General features: G+C 39.5%; 1 protein-coding gene across 1 annotated transcript in view; it reads left to right on the top strand.

The window, feature by feature from the left end:
• The window catches only part of OGDHL (oxoglutarate dehydrogenase L), a 47,051-nt gene continuing 25,888 nt past the window's right edge, over positions 1-21,163 (top strand). The window contains exons 1-6 of the mRNA XM_033065892.2: positions 1-102; positions 4,189-4,423; positions 11,109-11,282; positions 14,451-14,553; positions 17,822-17,937; positions 19,652-19,806. Of these exons, the coding sequence (XP_032921783.1) occupies positions 4,217-4,423; positions 11,109-11,282; positions 14,451-14,553; positions 17,822-17,937; positions 19,652-19,806 (755 nt within the window). The 5' untranslated portion in view covers positions 1-102; positions 4,189-4,216. The remainder of the gene's footprint in view (positions 103-4,188; positions 4,424-11,108; positions 11,283-14,450; positions 14,554-17,821; positions 17,938-19,651; positions 19,807-21,163) is intronic.

The raw sequence follows: 21,163 nt of genomic DNA, 5'->3' as shown, positions 1-21,163 counted from the left end.
CGTGACGCAGGTGCGGCCCCCGCCCCGCCGCTCCCTCCCTGCGCTCCCTCCGCGCCCTCCCCGCCGCGCTCCGCGGATGCGCTGCAGCCTCCGCGCCCCCAGGTCTGTCCGCGCCGGTGAGGGGCGGGGGGCGCCCGGCCGGGCCGGGCTCGGTGCAGGCCCGTGCCCCGCGCAGGCCCCCGGCGCGGCGGGGCCTCTCGCCGTGCGCTGAGGGGGTCGCGCCGCAGGCCGGGCCCCGGGCCTGGGGTGAGCGGGGCGGCCCGGCCCGGCCCGGCCCGGCTCCGGTGAGGCCTCAGCCCTGCCGCAGCGGGAGCGCCTTGGCAGCCCCGCAGGCTCCGGCCCCGGCGGGCAGGGTGAGCGGGACACCGCGTCCTGGCGTTGCGGGGAGGGGCCGCAGAGCAAACCCGACCCTCGCCGCTCTGTAGCCTGGGGTGTGTGCTGGTGTCATCCCTGAGGTACCCGCTGAAGGCGTTTATTCTGGGCAGGGTAATAAATCCGTGAAGTTTTATTCCACCGAGACGCCTCCATTGCCCAGGAGCTGTGCACCTTGCTGGAAAACCTCCTGCAGGTCAATGTTCTGTGTGGAGAATTAGGATTCTCTATACAGCGTGGCATATCTGTGCTGGGGGAAAAGAAACATGTACTGCGTGGGGGTATCCCTGAAGTAGCCTTATTTAATAAGGACATTCCCTGTATCTCTAATTTAAATTATTTATGATAATCTTTTGGAGGGACTTTATCCTGTTCATCCATTTTTTTTTTCACTGTCAGCCTTGTTTTACTTGAATTACTCAGTCTTAAAAAGAACTTTAAGAGTAAGCTCTGTGGGGAATACTGGGGGAAAGTACCATGATAGTGAATGAAGAACTATTTTTATGAAATATAGAACAGACTTTTTAACCACCACTTTTTAACTACCATTTCTGCAGAGCATAAAGAACATTTGTTAACATTGGCAGCAGGACTTCACATGTGTTAAGAAACTCAGTAAAGGGCACTGGCAATACCAGGAGGATATTGATTCATACGTGCAGTGTATTTATACTAAAAGTGATCTTGAAAAGAGCTGGATAAAAACTTTGTTATCAGAAGTGTCTGCTGTCTGTTTTCCACATACTTCTGTGACCCTCTAGAAACCTGGGTAGAATAATTCCCAAGACTGTCCATGTCTTTGGGCCCTTCTAGGTATGGAAGTGCCAAGGTGAAAGCCAGGTTGATGTTTGAGACAGAACAGCTGCAGGAGTTTTCAGCTGCTTAGGACTTTCATTTACTTCCACCATTTTGAGGGTGCTGTGGTGCATTAAATATCAGGTTGTTCTTCTGGTTCACTGCTTCTTTCTTATTTTTGACCTCCAGTAGAGATTTAATTAATACCATTCTTTAGGTTGCTCTTAGCTCAGCTTGATCCCTTTCCAATCACTGTTTTCATTTCAGGGGTGGTTTGGGAAACATAGTGAAGTGGAACAGGTCTGACTCTTCCCCACTCCTGTGTGCTGTCCTGGGTGCTGATTTCTGACTGACAGTCTCAAGGCTGAGTGGGCTGGGATGCTCTATGATCACGCTGGTGGTCTCTGGTTTGTTTAGCTGCTGACAGCTGACATCTGTGCTCAAGAGTGATGTGTGCAAAAGGAAAAACTAGGAAGAAGTCAGGGGTTTTGAGTCAGATTAATCTGTAACTGGAATCTGGCTGGAATGACATAGCTCCTGTATGCTTTTATGGATTGCATATTCAGTAGTTACTGCTTGAAGTATGGCTCTGACCCCATTTTGAAATTTAAATGGAACCGGAGGGAAGTGACTGGTACCACTTACAAGCTCTTTGTTTCTGTTATATATTATGTCATTTGCAGCCATTTTCCGATCTCCCTGACCAATTTATCTTATTCTCTTATGTGTTCTTTACTAACTTCTAGAAGAAAGAACTACACATTCTTCAGGCAGACATATTATAAAGAAAAAAATGTAAAATTACCCATGCTTGAGAAGCTTGCTGCTGCAGTATGATAAACTGAGAAAAACGTTCCTCTCTTTCCCTTCTCTCTCAAGTCTTTACAAAGCACTTTAAGTAAGAGTCCCTTAGGAATGACTGCATGTGTGCAAAGGTTTTGTGGCAGAGGATGAGATTTGCATGCAGTAAGGTAGGTGCAACAGTGATTTCCATGAGAATGGGCACAGACATAAAGTTGTAAGTGCCATGGTGACCTCTCTGTTCTTACTGTTAGAACATGCTGAAGTCTCACCCAGTTTTGCAAAATGACATCATACATACTTGCTGTTAAATCTTACAGAAAATTACGTGTGCTGACAGTATATGAGTTCTGTCAGTGCTCTTACAGTCACTGAGCTCTTGCAGGGCTTAATCTGCTTCCAAAATGGTGCTGATGGTGTTTGTGTTCCTCCAGTTGCCTGGGAGCCCTGGTCAGAGATGGGTGTTGACACAGGTGTTGTAATAAGCTTTGAATCTGTGAAGTGGGAAGTGACAAGGGAATAGAAGCCAGTAGGAAATAACTGATGAGTGGGGATTCAGCATAGCAGTGGCCCAGCTGTTGCCAGTTTGCTGCACATGCCAGGTGGAGAGAGAATAGTGTGTGCTTTTGAGGAGCTCACAGGTTTAAATGAGAACTGGATGCTAGTTTCAGTGATGCTGCCTTGGAAGAACACTTTTCATGTGCCTGGGCACAGGGAGAACATGGACAAGTGCTTTTTAGCACATCCAGTAGGTGGGTGATGGCTGCTGCTCTTAGGAGCTACAGCTCAGATCTGCTGGTAGATGAGAGTGAAAAGACTGCAGAAGTCTTGAAAGAGTAAACAAGGGAATCTGATATGATCAAAGACAGTGCACTGCTGAGGTGATACAGTTAAAGGCAGTGATTAAGAAAAGGCTCTAGTCATCAGCTTTTAAAATAGATGTTGAGCTAAAAATGTGATACCAGAGAAGAACAAGCTCTAATACTGTTTTATTTAGTAGGAGACCTTTTTCTTTTCTTTTTCTTTTCTTTTTTTTTTAAAGATCACTGTTAATCTTTAAATTTGAGTATGAAAAATATAGCAATTCCTATCCCTTAGAAAATTAGGCATTTTATAGCCATGTATTTTTTTTCTGAAAGGAGGCTGTAAGAGGAGAAACAGGGAAAAATAATTTAATGGGATTTATATACAGAAAATGTTTATGAAACTTTTTATGGTATCTATTTTTGGATAGAGAGAAAGAAATCTTAACATGTAATAGGCGACATTAAATTTTTTCTATGACTTAAAGTAACAGCATTGTTTTTAAAAACCTTAAAAGTTCATTTGGCAGCTCAGTACTTTTGCTTTATGCAGTTGTTCAATCACACCAAGCAAGAAAAGACCTCTGGGTTTTACCTTGGACCACATAAATTATTTCTCCAGATGAACAGCTAAAAAAATTTGAGGTACTTTGGAATTAGTTTTAGCTACTTCAGCATTAAGATGTTATTTCAGGACTAATTTTTAAGATGCATTTTTTATTTTTCATTTTGAAGGTGAGCTCTGATTCTCTTTGCTGGTGCTGGAGCTGATGATGTTCAGCATTCAGAAGATTCAACCCTTATTGTGGGAAAATGAATTGGAAAATTGAATTTCTCAATTCAAAATTTCATGGAATCTACTATCCTTGTTACAAAACTCATAAGAGATCATTGGAAGCACAAGATAAATATTGCCAGTTAGGAAAACAAATTAAAGTGAACCTTTTCTCAGTGTTTCACTGTTGGGTTGAAGGCTAATGTCAGTACGAACACTTAACTAACACTTCTAATTTTTTAGTCAGCTCCATTACTTGTGGCAGAAATTTGGGCTTTTTGTTTTCCACAGCACCTATGTCTCACTGTTTGCTGACCCCACCCTAGTCTGGCTGGGTAAAAGGCCACAGCTTTCCAAACAGAGGGGATTGCCAGGAGCTCCAGAGTGGTCAATGATTAGCAGTACAGGGGCAGGCAGTACAAGTGGTGATTGCTTCAGGGAGCAGGGTGACTGATGTGGGGATGGGCAGCAGCAACCACTCCACTGCTGTGGCTGTAACTCTGCAGGGAGCTTCATGTTAGGCCTGAGCCTTCGTACTAGGGCAATTGTAGCCAGAAACCTCAGTTTTTGCTGTGAGGCTGAAATGTGTCTGCAATTCATTGGCACTTTTTCTGATTAAGTTTGGTTTTATTTTATTAATAGGCTTGGATTGTCTGGCTAATAAACAAACATGAGTCATCTGAAGTTGTTTGCAGCGGTAGTGAAGACGCATGGCTTTAAACTTCTGGAAAAGCAGGATATAGCCAGAAGGGCATTTTTACATGGCCAACGGTATTTTTCATCAGGAACCTCAGAGCCATTCCCAAGTGGGAGTAATTCCAATTATGTGGAGGAAATGTACTATGCATGGCTTGAAAACCCTAAAAGTGTACATAAGGTAAGTCTAAGACTTGAGTGTAATGCTGGGTTAGGAGTGGAATAGGTTTCTTTTACTTTTCTGCTTGCTTTTTTAATAAAAAGTTCAGGAAAAGGTCTTGTGTGAAATGAAAAACATGAAATTAATTTCCCACCTATTGATCGGTGTAAGATGTGATATTGCAACTATAAAAGTATAGAGGAGGTACAGGCATGGTGAGCAGAACGGAAAGAATGAGAAGTCAGACCAGAAATAGCTGCTCTGAAATGTTGTTTCTCCATGGAAAGGCTGGTCTAGCAGTCTGTTAAGTAATTAGTTACATACAGAAGAAGACCCAATAATAAAATAATTTTTTTATATATAGTAAAACTATATCAGAGAATATGTTATATTTAAATAATATGTGTTGATGTTGGTACTTCCAAACTGTGTGAAGAAGAGGAATGTTCAGTTGCCTTTGGATTAAACTGTGGAAGTTGTAACCTTAAAATCGAATCTTGAAATTGTCAGAATGTTCTTCTGAGGTATCTTGAAAAGTATTTTGTTTTGTGTCTCTCCTCCTCTCTCCAGGCAATAGACATTTGTTTGCTATTCTAAAAGCTCTATTACCTAAATCCTTTCTTGTGGACAAAATACATAGGCTTATTTTTTAACAAGCTTTCTGCTGACAAAGAGGGCTCTGTTATGGTGATACATGTATAGTAACTTAAGAAGTCGGTGAGAAGTCTGATCAATTCTAAGACAGACAAGTCATTTTCCAGGAAGTAATGTGAATTGTGCCCAAAATGTTTACCAAATTGGTTGTCTGTTCCGTTATTCTCGAGGCACGTATATCAAAATGTCACTTAGAAGTTGTTGTTCTAAGTCTGATAATCTGTCTAGAGTGTGAGGAAGTGATGCATGCTGAGGGCAGAACTAAAAAGGAGACCAAAAAGGGTGGGTTTGTAGCTGTTTTTTTTCCTTTGGATGTTGTATATGAACTCAACCTTGTTGAAAGGTGACATATGCAGTGCCAACCCTGAAGACTGACTTATTCACATAGCAGATTGATTCTAGGTCTTTTATGTTACACCTGAACTTGAGATAGGTAAACCTTCTCCTGGAGTGGCTCTTTCTCATTTGACTTCGAGCCCTTGTTCTGTAGCTGCCAGCTGAGCTCCACCAGTGTGGGGTGGGGTAGCACATTGTGTGGGTGCACTGAATTTCTGCAAAGCCCAAAGTGATGTGTCAAGACTGTAGATCGATACCAACCCTTTTTTACTGGGCATACTGAAGGGATGAACTCATGCATAAGGAGTGTGTGGTGACATCAAGGTGACACCTTGTTTTTCATTGTATTTGCATTATATTGGCTTCTGGCTAACTTCTTTCCCTTCAGATAAATGAAATTTCTGGTTCAGTCCCTTTGCAGTGGAGTGCACTTTGCTGCTGGGAAGCCCTGCAGGCATCTCCGTGGGTGGGAAGTTCCGCTCGGTTCTGCGGGCAGGGAAGTGCAGAGCCCGGCGCGGCCGGGAGCTGGCCGGGGTGCTGAACAGGGCGGCCGGGAGCTGGCCGGGGTGCTGAACCGGGCGGCCGGGAGCTGGCCGGGGTGCTGAACCGGGCGGCCGGGAGCTGGCCGGGGTGCTGAACCGGGCGGCCGGGAGCTGGCCGGGGTGCTGAACCGGGCGGCCGGGAGCTGGCCGGGGTGCTGAACAGGGCGGCCGGGAGCTGGCCGGGGTGCTGAACCGGGCGACCAGGAGGTGCACACCTGCTTCTTAGGGTAGGCAGAAACGCTGAACGTTCTGCCCAAAGTCCTCCAACTCATCTGGCAGTTCAGGCACAGTCTGATCATGGATCCTGTTGAGGTGATGCAGGTGGTGGGTTGAACAACAAGTGATAAATCAGCACAAGTGAGTTGACAGAGGAATGTAGGGTGTGGCCTAGGGAGTGGGTCCCAGGTGATCCAAGACACATTATTGTTGTGGTTTAACCCCATCTGGCAACCATGCAGCCACTTGTGCTTTCTCACATACGTGTGAATGGGGGAAAGAATTAGCAGGGTAGAAGTGAAAAAACTTGTGGATGGAGATAATGACAGTTTAACAGGGAATGCAAAAGCTGCATGCACAAGCAAAGCAAAACAAACAAGGAATTCATTCACCAGTTCCCCCGGGCAGGCAGGTGGTCAGCCATCCCCAGGACAGCAGGGCTCCACACATGTAATGGTGACTTGAGAAGACAAACACCATCACTCTGAATGTCCCCCTCTTCCTTCTGCTTTCCCCATGCTGAGCATGGTGGGGTTTGGAATATCCCTTAGGTCAACTGGGGACAGCTGTCCTGGCTGTGTCCCTCACAACTCCTTGTGCACCCCCAGCCTCCCCACTGGTGGGGTGAGGAGCAGAAAAGGCCTTGACGCTGTGTAAGCTCTGCTCAGCAATGACAAAAAGTCTCTATATTGCCAACCCCCCTTTGAAATCCAAACCAGTTACTGTGCAATTAACTACCCCAGCCCAAACTAGCACAATTATAAAACTGTGTGAATTTTTTTTCTAGGTTAACTGTGTTTAATAAACTTGTGACGGTAACAAACTGAAGTAAATTCACTGTGTCCCTGATTTATGAGGCTTGAAAGAATATGATGGATGGAAATAACAGATTACAGCTATTCTTGCCTAAATTATTAGTTTTTCATAGCTTGTGAAAAAAGGGGAGGAGAAGAACAATGCCAATTTTACTTTGTTTCATCAACAAAGTTAATTGAAAACCATCTCATTTCATTGGCTGAAAGCTGCAAATACCTTCCCAAGATTTTTGTTGCCACAAATTGTTCAGTTTGAGCTTTCATATAACAAGTTAAAAATGTTAAAAGGTTGAAATCACCCTGTTTTCTTAAAAATACAGAAAAATTTGTGCTGTGATTTTGACTGTCAAGTTCTGCATTTGTCATTAGAGTATGAAAAGGAGAGGAAGTGTTGGAAAATAATGTCAAGAGACACCACAAGGTGTTGATTATGATTTTATTAATGATTTGGCTCTTTGCAGGCCACTCATTTTCATTGTTTTATTCAGTATGTCCAGCATGGTCTAGAGAGCCAGCTTGTGCATTTAGACATTGCATTCTCTTTCCTCATTTTCCTTTTTACACCCTATTTCTCTTGATGTTTCTTCTTAGATAACCCTTTTTCAGAGGGAATGTGCCTCCTCATTGATTAGGTAGAAAAGCTTGATTTTTCCTGGGCTTTAAAAGTCATACTCTATTCACTTGTACTTAAAAACTCCAACTAATCAGGGCTCCTGAACTGATTTCCCTCTCAGAAGATTTGACTGGACATGCTTATTTACAGCTGTTTGAAATATGGCTGTCACGTTCCAATGAGGATATGCAGCGTTTCTAAGAATTTCTCCTTTCTGTGTATATCATGGTTGCATATCAAGGAATATGCATATGTGTGTATATATACATATATATAAAAGAGCTTTTATTCTTTGTGCAAATCCATTTCAGATGATTTCCTGCTTTTCCTTGCCTTTTGTATTTCCTATCATCGGAGTAGCCAAAACAACAATCAGAATAAAATGACGTGGGCTCTGAAAAAGGCATCATTATTTCTCCTTGAAGCTTGGTGTCAGGGCCATAGATCATAAGAGAGAAACTTGACAAGGCTCAGTTATTACTATCACAAGATTAATTACAAAACTGCATGGTTGGCTATGGAGTACATAATGCCTGCCATGTTATCCTGTGTGCAACCACTCTGCTGGAGTGTGTAATCACCTTCTTGTTTATGGACTAGGAAAAAATGTGGGGTTTGTTTTGCTTTGACTTCATTTTTTTCATTTTCTTTTTTAAATATTATAGTGGTGCTCAGTGTATGTCTTCTAAGGAGTTACTGTCCTCGCTGCAGTTGATGAATATTGTGATGGCACTAGGGAAAAAAACCCAAACCATCAAGAAAAAGCATATATTACTTCTTATTTTAATTGCAGCACTGTTTATTATATGACAGTAAAGTGTTGCTACTGAGTCACTTGAATTGTGTTATATTACTTGAGAAATAATGGTTAATTACAATATAGATTTGCTGGCAGAAGAAAAGAAAATGTATCATCTATTACTATAGTAATTTTTTTTGGGTGAATGTATTTTTGTATTATGAATCTCCTCTACCATTTTCTTGAAGAACTTTACTAATTGGGTTGAGGAACTGCAGATTTTCTGTGAGAGGAAGCTGATCTTCTGTCTGTTCAGTCACATGGCAAATGCTGTTGCCAAAGACTGACATTGATACACAGAACTTGAAGACTATAATCTGGTATCAATCTTGAAAGACACTATAGAAATTTGTGAAGGCTTTGATGGATGTGTATCTAGTAAAAACTAATTTTCTGTAGCCAAATGATGTATTTTCCCTCCCCTCTGATTAAATGTCAAGCCTGTCCAACAAATCAATAAGTTCAAAAATGTGATAGGAAAAAATAGTCTGGGTCCATTCTGTCTCAGCTGGCTGCATCTTCAGATGGAAACATTTTCTTGATATTTGTGAGTTTGCATGAAGAAAGAGCCCTATACTGATTCTCCTTAAACAGATCACTTGTTGGGCAAGTCTGTTTGGAGTTTGTTAACAACTCTCAGCAGAGAGAATTGTCTAAAAACACCTTCAGTTTTTTGTGGGACTGTGCTGTGATAACTTTTACATTTAAATGAAAGGTTTTACAAAGGAAATAGTTATTATCATCATTGTGTGTGCATCATGGTGTTAGAAAAAGTAAGGAAGAAACCTTAACATAAGCAAAGCAAATTCTTTATTTAAATTTGAATGTGAGAGATGTTATGGATCCAAATGTGTGTTTAGAATTTCCTAATTTAATGAAAATTTATAACTCTGTATTACCCAAATAATTTCTCCAGTCTAAGTAACTTTAGTAGTTTAAAAAGGGGTTATGATTGTTTTTCGCTGTCAAGGGTCTCCAGACTCTCAGACTGGGTGCTGTGTAGGCATGGAATAACAATACTGTTCTTAACACAAACCAAGAAGGTGTATAGAGAGAATCCCAGCTGAAATACAGTCACACTAATAGGCTCTTATAGACCACTTACAGGATGTAAATTCAGACTTCTAATCTCAGTGAGGCTGCCAAGATGTCAAGGTAAGAAGAATATAGGAAACAGTCATAAATAAGAGAAGGGAGGAGGAATGAATTCTTCATCAGTGTGTCTGGAAGTGGCCACCACACATGATCTGTCTACTTTAATTTGTCAGGCCAAATGAAAGGCTATGTTTAGATAAGCCTGTGTAAGAGCAGGGTGATAAGTTTACTGTATTTGTATTGATGAAGCTTTGTATGAATAAAGAAGCAAGAGGGGTGCATTAAAGCAATGTTTCTTGGCCATGATGAGATTCCCACCCTCAGGTTCAGTGAATCCCCCCATTTCCACAACTTCAACTTGGAACGTTGGATGGTGTTTAACTCCTTTATGCTGCCCCTCTTGTGGTGTTTCTGAACACCTGAGAGCTTTTAGAAATTTCATATAAACAGAAGAACCCAGAATGATGTTTTTTTGTTAATGAAAACTAAGGATTTTGGTTTTTTTTTGTCATGTTATGCTTGTATTACATTTTTTAGATACTTTTGTGGGTTCTGTAATGCAGTTATTAAGTAATATTTTAAAAATTATTGCTTTGGACTACTTTTTCTGTTTTCTGGCACTTGGTTCTTTGAAATGTAATGGAAATCTCCAAGGCTTGCAACCTTGCAGAAATTTCTCTTGCAGTTCTTCTATTCCAGTCACAAAGACATGCAAGTTTTTAAATAGCTTCCTTTTTGTATTCTTAGGTTAGCTGGCTGAGGGAAGTGTTTTACACAGACTTCCTTCTTTGCTGAGTAGAGGTGTCTCACATGTTTTGTCACATTTTGCTGCTCTCTGTTAGCGTTCATGTATCTGATACCATTTTAACCTGGCATAGTGACTACCTCATCAGAATGAAAACAGTTCAGGAAAACAAGATTTGGGCATATGTGAGCGAAGTAGCTTGTGTAAAAGCACAAAAGGGAATAAAAGGATAATTTGTTAGTTGTGATTCAGTTTCTGAGATAAGTACTTTTCTAAAATTGCAACTTTCACCTGAAACCAGGCCCATAATTTCTTTCATGGTAAGGTAACTTAAACTGGTGAGGAAGGCATCTTAGAACAAAAGTTTCACTCAAAAAAAGCTTTAATTGCTTTTAAAGTTTCTTCAAGAAAAAGCATTTAAGGACTGATTCTGATTTAGCATAATCAGTGAGTGTCTTGAAGTACCATGAATTCTGTAAGTGTCATTAAAGGAATGTATTCATTTAGTTTATTAAGGTTCTTTGTTTTATAGGCTTGATAGCTCTTTACCAGCAGCATTTTACTGTACCCATTCTTGGCTGCCTGAATAAACAGCACAATTAAAAAGAGCTGTGTGAATGGATAATATATGAAGATGCTTTACAGATCTGTGTGCTGGAGAGTTTTCTGCTGAGCAAGCTCGATGTAAGAAATGAGAGGGAAAATGTTCTGTGTAAATACAGCACAGTTACTGAGACTGGGACTTAACAGTGCTCTCTTTTTTTGCTCTCTGTTAGTGATGTTCAATACTAATGCAGTGAGGTTCCATTTGCAGCTTGAAAGAACTGCTTTGGATTAGACTTTTGTTTGAAGTAATAAATATTTGTGTTTCTTCTGTGTACACATGTCCAGTCATGGGATGTGTTTTTCCGAAGTGCTAACGCTGGCCAAGCAGCCCATCTGCCTGCTCAGCTGGAAGGAAAGGCATCATTTCTGCAGAGCCATGGCCTGGCCCCCACACCAGGGAAGGCAGAAAAAGTTGTTGAAGACCACCTTGCTGTGCAGTCATTGATAAGAGCATACCAAGTAAGTGTATTTTGGGGTAGGTGTGGGAAGGCCTCTTTTTTGCAAACAACCTTCTTCCTTTTTATGTTCTTATTTGTATTCTGGTCTTAACTATTGTCTTGCTTTTGATCCAAAATGCCTTGAACTAGACAACCTTTCTTTCCAGCAACATGGAAATGCTGATTTCAGACTGGGGTGATCTTCTGACCTTTAACAAACTCCTCATTCAGATTACCCACAGCCCTGATTTAGTTGGTCATCTGATTTAGCCCAGAAGGACTTTATGGAGATAGTAGTTTGTGAAAGTCTGCCTTCACCTCTGGGAATGTTTGTACTGCAGTTCAAAATGTTACTGTCATTCTTTCTTAAAGAATGGAATGTACTTGCCTTCTCATACACCTAAGGTGAATCTTGAGATTCCTGATTTGAGCGGGATTATAGGTAAAGAGAGAGAGGACAAATGATGAATTAACCAGAAACTGCATTTTGGGAGGCTGACAGTACTGAATTTGGGTTAAGTTTGATGGATTCTTTTAGAGAGCTGTTCATCAAAATCGATTTTGTTTCACACTCAGATTTTTAACCCTTTTCTTAAATTGAGAAATTAAGTCTAATTTCATTATTTTTCCTCTAAAAGAAGAAGGAATTTGGAAATAGGACAGTGGGTTTTGTTAGCTATTTTCCAAATGAAAAACAAGTTTAAATATTTTTTGTTTAGACTTGTATTTAGTATCTTGGTTTCAATAAAAGGCTTAAAATTGATGTTAAAAAAACCCGAAAACAACCAACCCATGCAACTAGATCTGTGTTTAACAAAATATTCTACAAGTATTTTTTTAATTGGAAACTTCCCAAGAAGTTCCCTGCAGTTTGATTTGAGAAGATCTGTTCCTCCCTGCCCTAAATATTTAAATCCTGTTTGTGTTATGAAAGGAATAGAGGAGGAACTTCTTAAAAGACCTTTATTTGTACACATTGCATTGTCACCATTGAGTTGGAGGGTTGTTGTAAAAGAGTAGAAATGTTTGTGAATATAAAAAACGTGAAATTTGCTTAGAAATAGATACATAGAAAATAACCAATTTTGCAGTAAAATGTTGATGAAGTATTAGAGAAAATTGGGGTGTGTTAGACTGCTTTGACATAATTTACTTGAAAATACTTCAAGGATTGCAATTTTGCTTCTGTATTTGTCAAGTGATGGAACAGAAATGTCTGTAGAAATGGCAGGCACCCATGTGTCTGCAACAAACAGTCACAGAGGATTGCCTAAGGCAACTGTCTGCTTTTTAAAAGGTATTTAGTACCTTCTAAATTCATTGTTGAAGGGGTATGATAATTTGTGACCTTCCTTTCCCTGATAATGAAATGAAATGGAGAAGGATACAGAATTTTCATTTCTCAACCTGTCAGTGTTTTATGGTTTTTGTGGTAAACTGCTTTGCAGTCTGTTGAGCTGGACTTTGAGAAGGCAGTTAATCTATTGCTTGTTCTAACAGAGAGCACTGGACACACTGAAAGAAGGATTTTCAGTGGGATGTGTGTGTTTAACAAAAGCGAGGCCAGAGAAATCAAGGTCTGGTTTCTGTAGTCTGTACTTGCATTTCGTCATATGGCAATCGATGAAAATTTTCTATGTATGAATTTTCACACGGTTGATCTCTGGTTTTTGCAGATGTGACTATTTCCTGTATTCAGTGAATGTAGTAGCACTTACTAAAAATGCCTTTGTATTGAGGAAAATACTGTCTTTTAAATACCAAACCGCTCCTGGAATACGGCATAGCATTTACTCATCTGCCTTTCTGGGTTTTGGCATTCCTGCCGTGCTTCTTCCTCCTCCTAGTAATACTGAAGAGCAGATGTAGCTTAGGGAGGTGAATTCTTTGCTGTTGATGATGTTTGAGACAGAATTGTTTGCTTTGTTCCAGTCAGATAAACTTAGTGCTGCTGTAAATAGTCAGATGGCACAGATGTTGCTGTGGGCATCATTTGGCCTGTCAGAGTTTCATTACTGGTGATTCATGAGATGCAAAGAATTACAGAAGTCAGGCTGAGTTTACAGGGCTGATGTTCCAAAGAAGAATGCCATATTTCTGCTTTTTTATGACTGGAAACCATTTTGTTGTAAACTCTCCAGCAAATATAGAATAATTGAACAGTATTTTTACAGGTCCCTTCTTGATGACCCACACTGTAATCATAATCTATTACTGTGTGATGCCCTTCACTGTTAATATTGCACTTTATAATTTTGGTTTTTTTTCATGGACAATTAGGATACTAGTAGTGTGAATGAAATTCTACCCAAGGGATGCAAATTCGTTGTTAAAAAGAAAAGCTATAAGGAGAAATTATTAATATATGAATCTATACGAAGATTTTAGTGAGTTAATTTGGTATATGAGAATCACACATAAGAGACATATTAAAAAATGTTCTATATTTGTGACTCTCTGGGATCAATTAGCTATTTCTTCTGTAGTGATGTTATGTGATAATTCACTAGTTTATAGCAACTTGTGGCATGCATTAACACCAGTCAGAGTGATCATTGAAACCTGGCTGAATTCCTCACTCCATTTGTGTTCTTCAGTGTCTTGAATATCAATTCTAGCAGATCAGATTTCTGAAATTTCATGAGTGAAAGCAGATGCTGTCAGATGCTATCTGGTGTGGAGCAGAGCTCAGGAAGAGTGATCCCTTCACTGCCAATATAAAGTACTGCAGCACCAATCTGTTTTAAGTCAGCAATTCTGTATTTTAATATACTGCAGGTGCAGAAAGGAGGATTCAGGCAAAAATACAAAATGACTGAATTGGCAAGTGGTAAGATCTATAGGCTCATTATAGTTTCTTAATTTTACCCAGAGACTGAGTGTACTCTTTAGTAGCCTTCTTCACTAAAACTCCAGTGTAATTTCAGTTAAATTGTGTGTCAGGCATGATAAAGATTATGTTGTAATGTATAATTTTTGATGGAGGTATATATGTAATCAGTAATGTAATACTTATTTTTGTTCTTATGGGAAAACTTGGGGAATGTTTAACCCTGTCATCACATTAGTGGTGTTCGCTTGTTCATCGTAATGGCTGATATACAAACTGTGGAGAGATATTACTGACTTTTTTCCCTTTGTCTGACTTCTAGTGTGATTTCATTTTGCTCTTACTTTCCTCCTCTTCCAGATCCGTGGCCATCATGTGGCTCAGCTAGATCCCCTTGGAATTCTGGATGCAGATTTGGATTCGTTTGTTCCATCTGACCTTATTACCACAATTGACAAACTTGGTATGTAAGCTGTGTGCCTTCCTAATTGCAATGCCCATTTGTGTATCACTGGACTGAGGTGATTTAATAAGACCTTGCACAGATTCATAGAAAGGCTTGGGTTGGAAGAGACCTTAAAGATCACCTAGTTCCAGCTCCCCTCTGTGGGCAGGGATGCCACATTTCAGGGATGCTTCTGCTGCCTTTTCTGCTTGCTGATATCATGACATAGAGCCTTTGAGCTAAAACTTCAGGATGATGGAATTTCTACTCTGAGATCACAAGTGAGGTTCCTGTGAATTCATCTTCTGATTAATGATTGTTATAGATGCTCTGTAAACCTCCTAAATACTTTATTTTTGAACCACACCAGAAATTAATACTAGTCAATACATTCTGCCAGTCTAAATTACTCTTACAGCATTACAGCTCATACTTGAACTGGGGTCATCTGAAGGCTAGTCAATAGAGAAACCAACCAATAAAGAATGCACTGGACAGAGGAACTTGGGGTAAATTTCATACCAAATTTGGAATCCAATGTCTGATACTTAGTCCTTATGTATATCTTGAAAAAGTCTCTTTGAAGTTATCAGAAGAAAATGTGGGAAGCATAGAATTCTTTACCTGTGGATATAATCCAATGGTGATTATATCTTCTGTTACAAACTTTGCTTTGCTGCTGGAAGAGTGTAGTGCACTAAGGGCTGCTTTTGCAAAGCTTGTTCTCATTGATAGGAAGGCTGGTGTCTGAGAAATTGGCACTGATCAATTTCTTTGCTTCTCTCTACTTGACTAAAAAAACACCTGATTGATTTTTCTCTGCTCTTCAATCTACCTGGTTTGTTTAAAATCTGGTTTTCTACTTGATGAAGGCACTGAATCAATTTTTCTTTGATGGGTAGGGAAGCTTTTTCGATCAGACATAAAACATAGTACAGGAAGTAAATAAAACACTCTCTGCTTAATTTTACTATAAGTATATCTACTGCCTCTTTGCTGCTCTGGTTTCTATTTCTGGTGTAGGGAAAGAAGCAGTTCTGATCGTATGAAGGAAGTGGGTGCCTAAGACTAAATAGAGAGGTGCTTACACAAATTAGGTCTTCTCTCTGAAGTTTGTCAGCTTTAATTAAAAGAGTACCTACCAGAAAGCACATGAGACATTTACTGAGCAAGAATTAATTTGGAGCATGGGTGACTACTAGCACATCAGAACACATTTCTTTAAACTCTACAGTTAATTTAGTCCAGGATGTTGTGACTGGTCAGAAGGCATCCACTGATGCCCTTGTGCCCAGATGAAAAATGTGCCAGACCTCTGAATGAGATGAGGGGATCTGTTTGAGAGTGTAACTGAGGAGATTTCAGTTTGTGGGGGGGAAACAAAATTTCTAACCCAGTTTTAGCACAGCTCAAATAGAAGAAGATCTCAAATACCTATCCTTGAATATGCCAAGCAGGAAACTTGCAAAAGGTCTTTGGCAGGAGAGAAAATATTTTAATATTTGATTTTTCTTTGCATTTTCTTTGTCCTGTCTTCTGGTTTCTTTTCGAGAAACCTTGTGGTAGGAAATTTCTGGGAGTTGCTTCTGAAATTGCAGGTAATTGCAGTGTACTTACTGCATGAGTCACAGTATAGAATGGCTTTCAGGATTTCAGTTAGGTTATATCTCTTTAAGCACGAGGTGATGCTTCAGTAAATATGTGGTGCTGTGGTACAAAGCACAGATGTTCTGTGTGTGCCCAAATCACTCCTGTATGTGTTCTGGTTTATGCATGAGAGGATAGCAAGAGCCTTTGAAGTCTGAGGGAAAGTCAGCAAAAGTGAAGAAATAAATGCCCTGCTTTGTTTCAAATGACACTAAAGGCCCTGTCATCCCCTGTGTCACTCTCCCCTCCTGCTGGGACAAAACCTGTTATGATACCAAAAAGGAGAAGTAGTGGTACCTATGCTTTTTTTGACCACTCCAGGTTTGAAATTTTAATATATTATTAAATTTTTTATTAAAAGCAAAATTAGCATTTTAAAATGCATTATTTTAAAGCAAAAACCATATTATTTACTGACAGTGCTGTGTAGGAGAAGTGGTAGCAATGCAGTCCCATGGCCTGTCTTCAACTCTTCAATGCTGTTATTATTTTATCCTTAATTTGCTGCCTTGCTTTTGTTTTCAGAAAAGTCACTTAACATTTAAGCACCTTATTGATTTAAGAGTTATGTGCATGCTGTTGTGTTAAAGTGGATATCTACAGCTTATCTGGAACCAAGATAAAGTTCAAAATTAAAAGTGGAGAAACTATTTTTAATTTTCAAACATTTCTACATGTGCAGGAACATATATAGTTTTAGTGTATATATAAGGTTCTGTAACTGTGGGTAATGTGTGTTATAAATTTTGTACCTGTGCTTCTTATGATTATAAGAAACTCTTCTTCTTTTCTTCATTTAACAGGTCCAAGTTAAACTTGTATCATACAAGGCCTTTAAATTGCATTGATGCCAGTTTTTCAGTCTTGTCTGTTGTGTATTTTGGCTTTTGAAACTGCATAATAGTTAGGTTAAATATTTTCTTAAATAATATTCTCAGCCAGAAAAAGTTCAGATATGTCCAAATCAAGATGGGTCTGTGGTAAAACATGTGGTCAGTGTGGTAAAAGTTTTAGATGGTGGGGGTGTGGAAATCTGTGTATTTTGTAAGGGGTCACTCCCTGGGAACTAGGGCTGTACAGGTCATTACATGGCTATTTCAAACTAATTTCCCTAAAAAGATAAAGAGTGTGAATAGAAATACCTTGAAAGTTCTCCAGAGTGCTTGTACAGCATTTTATTGAACCTGTTGTGCATTCTCTCGGTCTGTCTATTAATGTAAAATTCTTCCAACCAACTGGTTCTGTCGGTGAGAAGGGATTCTTTTTGTGTCTGTTGCTCATGATAGAGTCTGTTATTTTATTAAACAGTGAGTTGCAAGAAGTAGTGTGGAAAATTGATGACATTTATCTTATTATGGTAAATATAAAAAAGGCTTGGATGACTCCAATTTCAGTTGTTTCATCTCAGCATTTAAGAAAGAATCAAATAATGACTATAGAATTCAAAAACTCTTCTAAAATCCAGACTGTAGTCCATTTTACTAATGGATACCTTCAAAATATTCACACTTTCAATTTCTAATCTGGTACCTTCTTTCTTAATGTGCTTTATTATATAATTGCCATGGCTTGATAAGCAATGCTGGTTTCCTTTTTGTCTCCCGTTCTACTTTGTAAATCAATAACGTATCTGTTGTAGGGTTTTATGGTTTGCATGAATCAGATTTGGACAAAGTCTTTCAGCTGCCAACAACCACCTTCATAGGAGGAAATGAGAACAGTCTTTCTCTGCGAGAGATCATCAAACGCCTGGAGGTCAGTGGGACGTGTTTTCACGTGCGATTGCTTTCATTCAGGCCAAAGTGAACATTTCCAGGTGTCAGTCACAAAACCCCCTTATCATCTGCCCGTTATTAATAGAACACATCAAGGATCCCAGCAACACTAAAAATAACCTTTGTGCTATTTCTAGAGGTAGCAACCCCACTGGTGCTATTAGCTGGATGTTGGAAATACGTAGATTAAGGATGAGTTTAAAAGGTGTGAAAATGGTACAATATTAATGCCAACCTTCGTTCTGGAAAGAACTGATATTGTTTAAAAGGAACGTAGAGCCTTTAGAAACTTTTAAATGTTGTACCACAGATAAAACACCAGTACACAGCGTGCTCAGGACATTCAGGGGTTGCTTTCAGATTCCCAGCTCTAGTGAGACCTTTACTTGAGGAAAAATATGAAGGTTGGGTACCCAATTCATGAAAGCCCTGCTGTAGTTTATAAACAGTGATGGTCCTTGTTTTCCATCCCCTGTCTTTTTTCTAGAGTTTCATTATTTGACAGGTGGCATGGTTTATGCCATAGGAAGTCATCAAAGCTAAAATAAGTCAAAGAAAAATTAATTTGAAGGAATAAATATCATTAGAGGCACACTCCAAATAGCAAAGCAGCAATTAGGAATGGTATTGAATTTTTAGTCTGCCTAGTGAGTCATTGTTGGATATTCCCAGCTGCTTGACGTTTATGTTAGCTTAGCTGAGGCATGGTAAATTGTTAAACCACATTATCTTTGTTGTGCGTTTGAGCACTATATTTGGTTGGGGGTTTTTTGTTTGTTTTTGCACTTCTATCTTATCTGTGTAGCAATAATCCTTGAAATTGTGATGTGAAAATTAAAAAAATAATAATAATAAAAAAAAAACTTAATTGCAAAATCTGAAAGCCTTAAGGAGCTGATTTGCATTAAGGAGAGATAACCCTCTGCTTTCCTCTTCTCTAGAGCTTTGGATTTTTTTTTTTTTTTTTTAAATAGAGGTTAACATTCAACTCCATAAAGGCAAGTAGAGAGCACACACTATGTTGAGAGTTTTGTCTCTAACGCACATTAGGTCTTGCTTCTGCTGACTTGTGTTTTGCACATATTTTTTCTAATGAAATACTCATTTTAAGGTGAGAAAAAAAAAATCTAAAAAATTAACAAGGAGGTAAAATTTCTGCCGTGTCTTTGCATTTCTCTCTGTCCTTTTTTTTCTCTCAGCTGCTTGGAATTTTTTTTCACATTTTCAGGTTTCTGAAACTTGACAGTTATCAGATAATTTGTATTAGATTTCATAGCTGTCTTCTCACTGTCTTTATTTCTTGGTCTAAGGTGGCATTTAAAAAAGATGTGATAAAAGACACAAATTTGGATAAACTAATTGAAATCTTTGCTGGTGCATTTAAAAAAGAGTGTACTGTGCCTGTAAGAACAGCACTGAGTTAGGTGAAATGTGCAGGTCAGTGTCAGGCAGGTTTGTTGGCCTACTTTGAGTGTAGCACCTGGGGAGAATCTTCCAGCTTAAAAATTTTGAACTGTTAATTTGTACAAAACTAGATACAGTAAAACAATTTATTCATTTATAGGATTACTTTGGGGGAGATATTGTGGAAGAGGAAGACAGGAGAGTAACAAAGAATATAATTTTAAAAAAAATTAGTTTCTTTGTGGCCCACTAGCTCCTAAAGCTTCTCTGTTGGTGTTTTCACTTGCCAGCATACTTACTGCCAGCACGTTGGCCTGGAGTACATGTTCATCAACGATGTGGAGCAGTGCCAGTGGATCCGTCAGAAGTTTGAGACGCCGGGAGTTATGAAGTTCTCCAACGAGGATAAAAGGACTTTGCTGGCAAGGCTGGTGCGCTCCATGAGGTGAGGTGGGCTGGGCTGGGACACTGCTCTGGGGCTGCTGCCTGGAAGCTCTGGGGTCTGGGAGCTGCTGTCATAGGGGGGAACAGTCTCACTGAAATCTGGAGTAGAGGTGGGTGTGGTTAACTTGCTGCCATATCAAAGGGAATTGTGTGCTGTGGGGAATCTGTCAGGATCACTGTTGTGACTTAGTCTGTTATCTCAAGAGGCCTTTAGTGGCATGCCTGGCAATGGCACTAGGCAGGATTGAGGAGGTAAACTAGGAAAAAGCTGTTTCAACACACTACTAGTATATATTTGTGTTAAAAATTTGTAGCCTATTTCAGAAAATAAGTGTCAGAACAATGTTGATGTGTGATTTCATGTCCTGTTTCTTCCCGTTTTGTTTTGAGATGGGCCAAGATGTGTTGTGCTGTTGCATGACTTGGCAGCTGCAGTTTTAGTATGTACAATAAAAGAAAGCATATTTGGAAATAGCTTGTTGACTGCCTCCACTGTGGCTATCTGTGTGGAAATGCTGTCATCCCAGAGATCAAATTATCCTCTTAGCCCTGGAACAAGCTTCTCAGACACAAGATTTATTTCAGTCCCTACAATCTGCAACAGTGCGTACGTCCTTTGTTAAACACAAGAGTCAGGATTTGTAAAGGCACAATTTTTTGTTTAAGATTCTATATTCAAAACCTAAAAATGAAGTGCTTATTGGAGGTGTTAAGAGATTTTTGCCAGGTGTTTTTTTTTTGCCAGAGTTATAATGTCTCATTAAAAGTTTCATTTAAACAGAAGCTAAAATGATACTTAATGTTCAAGGAAATATTGAGTAAGTTTGTCTAACAGGCCCTCAGTACAAACCATCTCCATTTATCCTAAGACAGGAATTTGTGCTTTTATTCCTGCCTAAACTGTGGAAAGATCTGGGGTTTCTAGTGGCATGAAGGTGCCTAATATTCATCTTCTGCCAAATTAATTGTCTTCTGAAGGAGGAATAAAAATATTTTTACAAAAATTTCTATCCAGCCATCTTTTTATTTTATTGTTTGAAAAGAACCTAGGAAAAATGTCTGGTTTTATGGAAAACTGGTTGTTCTCTTGAGACTTGTGAATTGTAAAGCACGTTTTCATTGCTTTGCTCAAGACTGTTTTTAAATATGTTCATTACAAGAACTGCAGAGTTCATGTACTTGAAACTGAATTTTAAAGTTGGTTTTCTTATCCCTTGTGGTTTTCACTGATAGGTCATTGAACAGAGGGTAATTTTAAACTCCTCCTTATGTAAAATACTCATTGTGTGTTTCTGAGCTGTTTGGTAATGCTTTAGTAAACATGTTAGACTGTGATGTGGAGTCTGGTCTGGGCAGGG

This window comes from Catharus ustulatus, chromosome 8, assembly GCF_009819885.2.
Source record: "Catharus ustulatus isolate bCatUst1 chromosome 8, bCatUst1.pri.v2, whole genome shotgun sequence".
NCBI classification, from domain to species: domain Eukaryota; kingdom Metazoa; phylum Chordata; class Aves; order Passeriformes; family Turdidae; genus Catharus; species Catharus ustulatus.
Note: the sequence above shows the minus strand (reverse complement) of the source record. Positions and strands in the feature narration are given on the sequence as shown.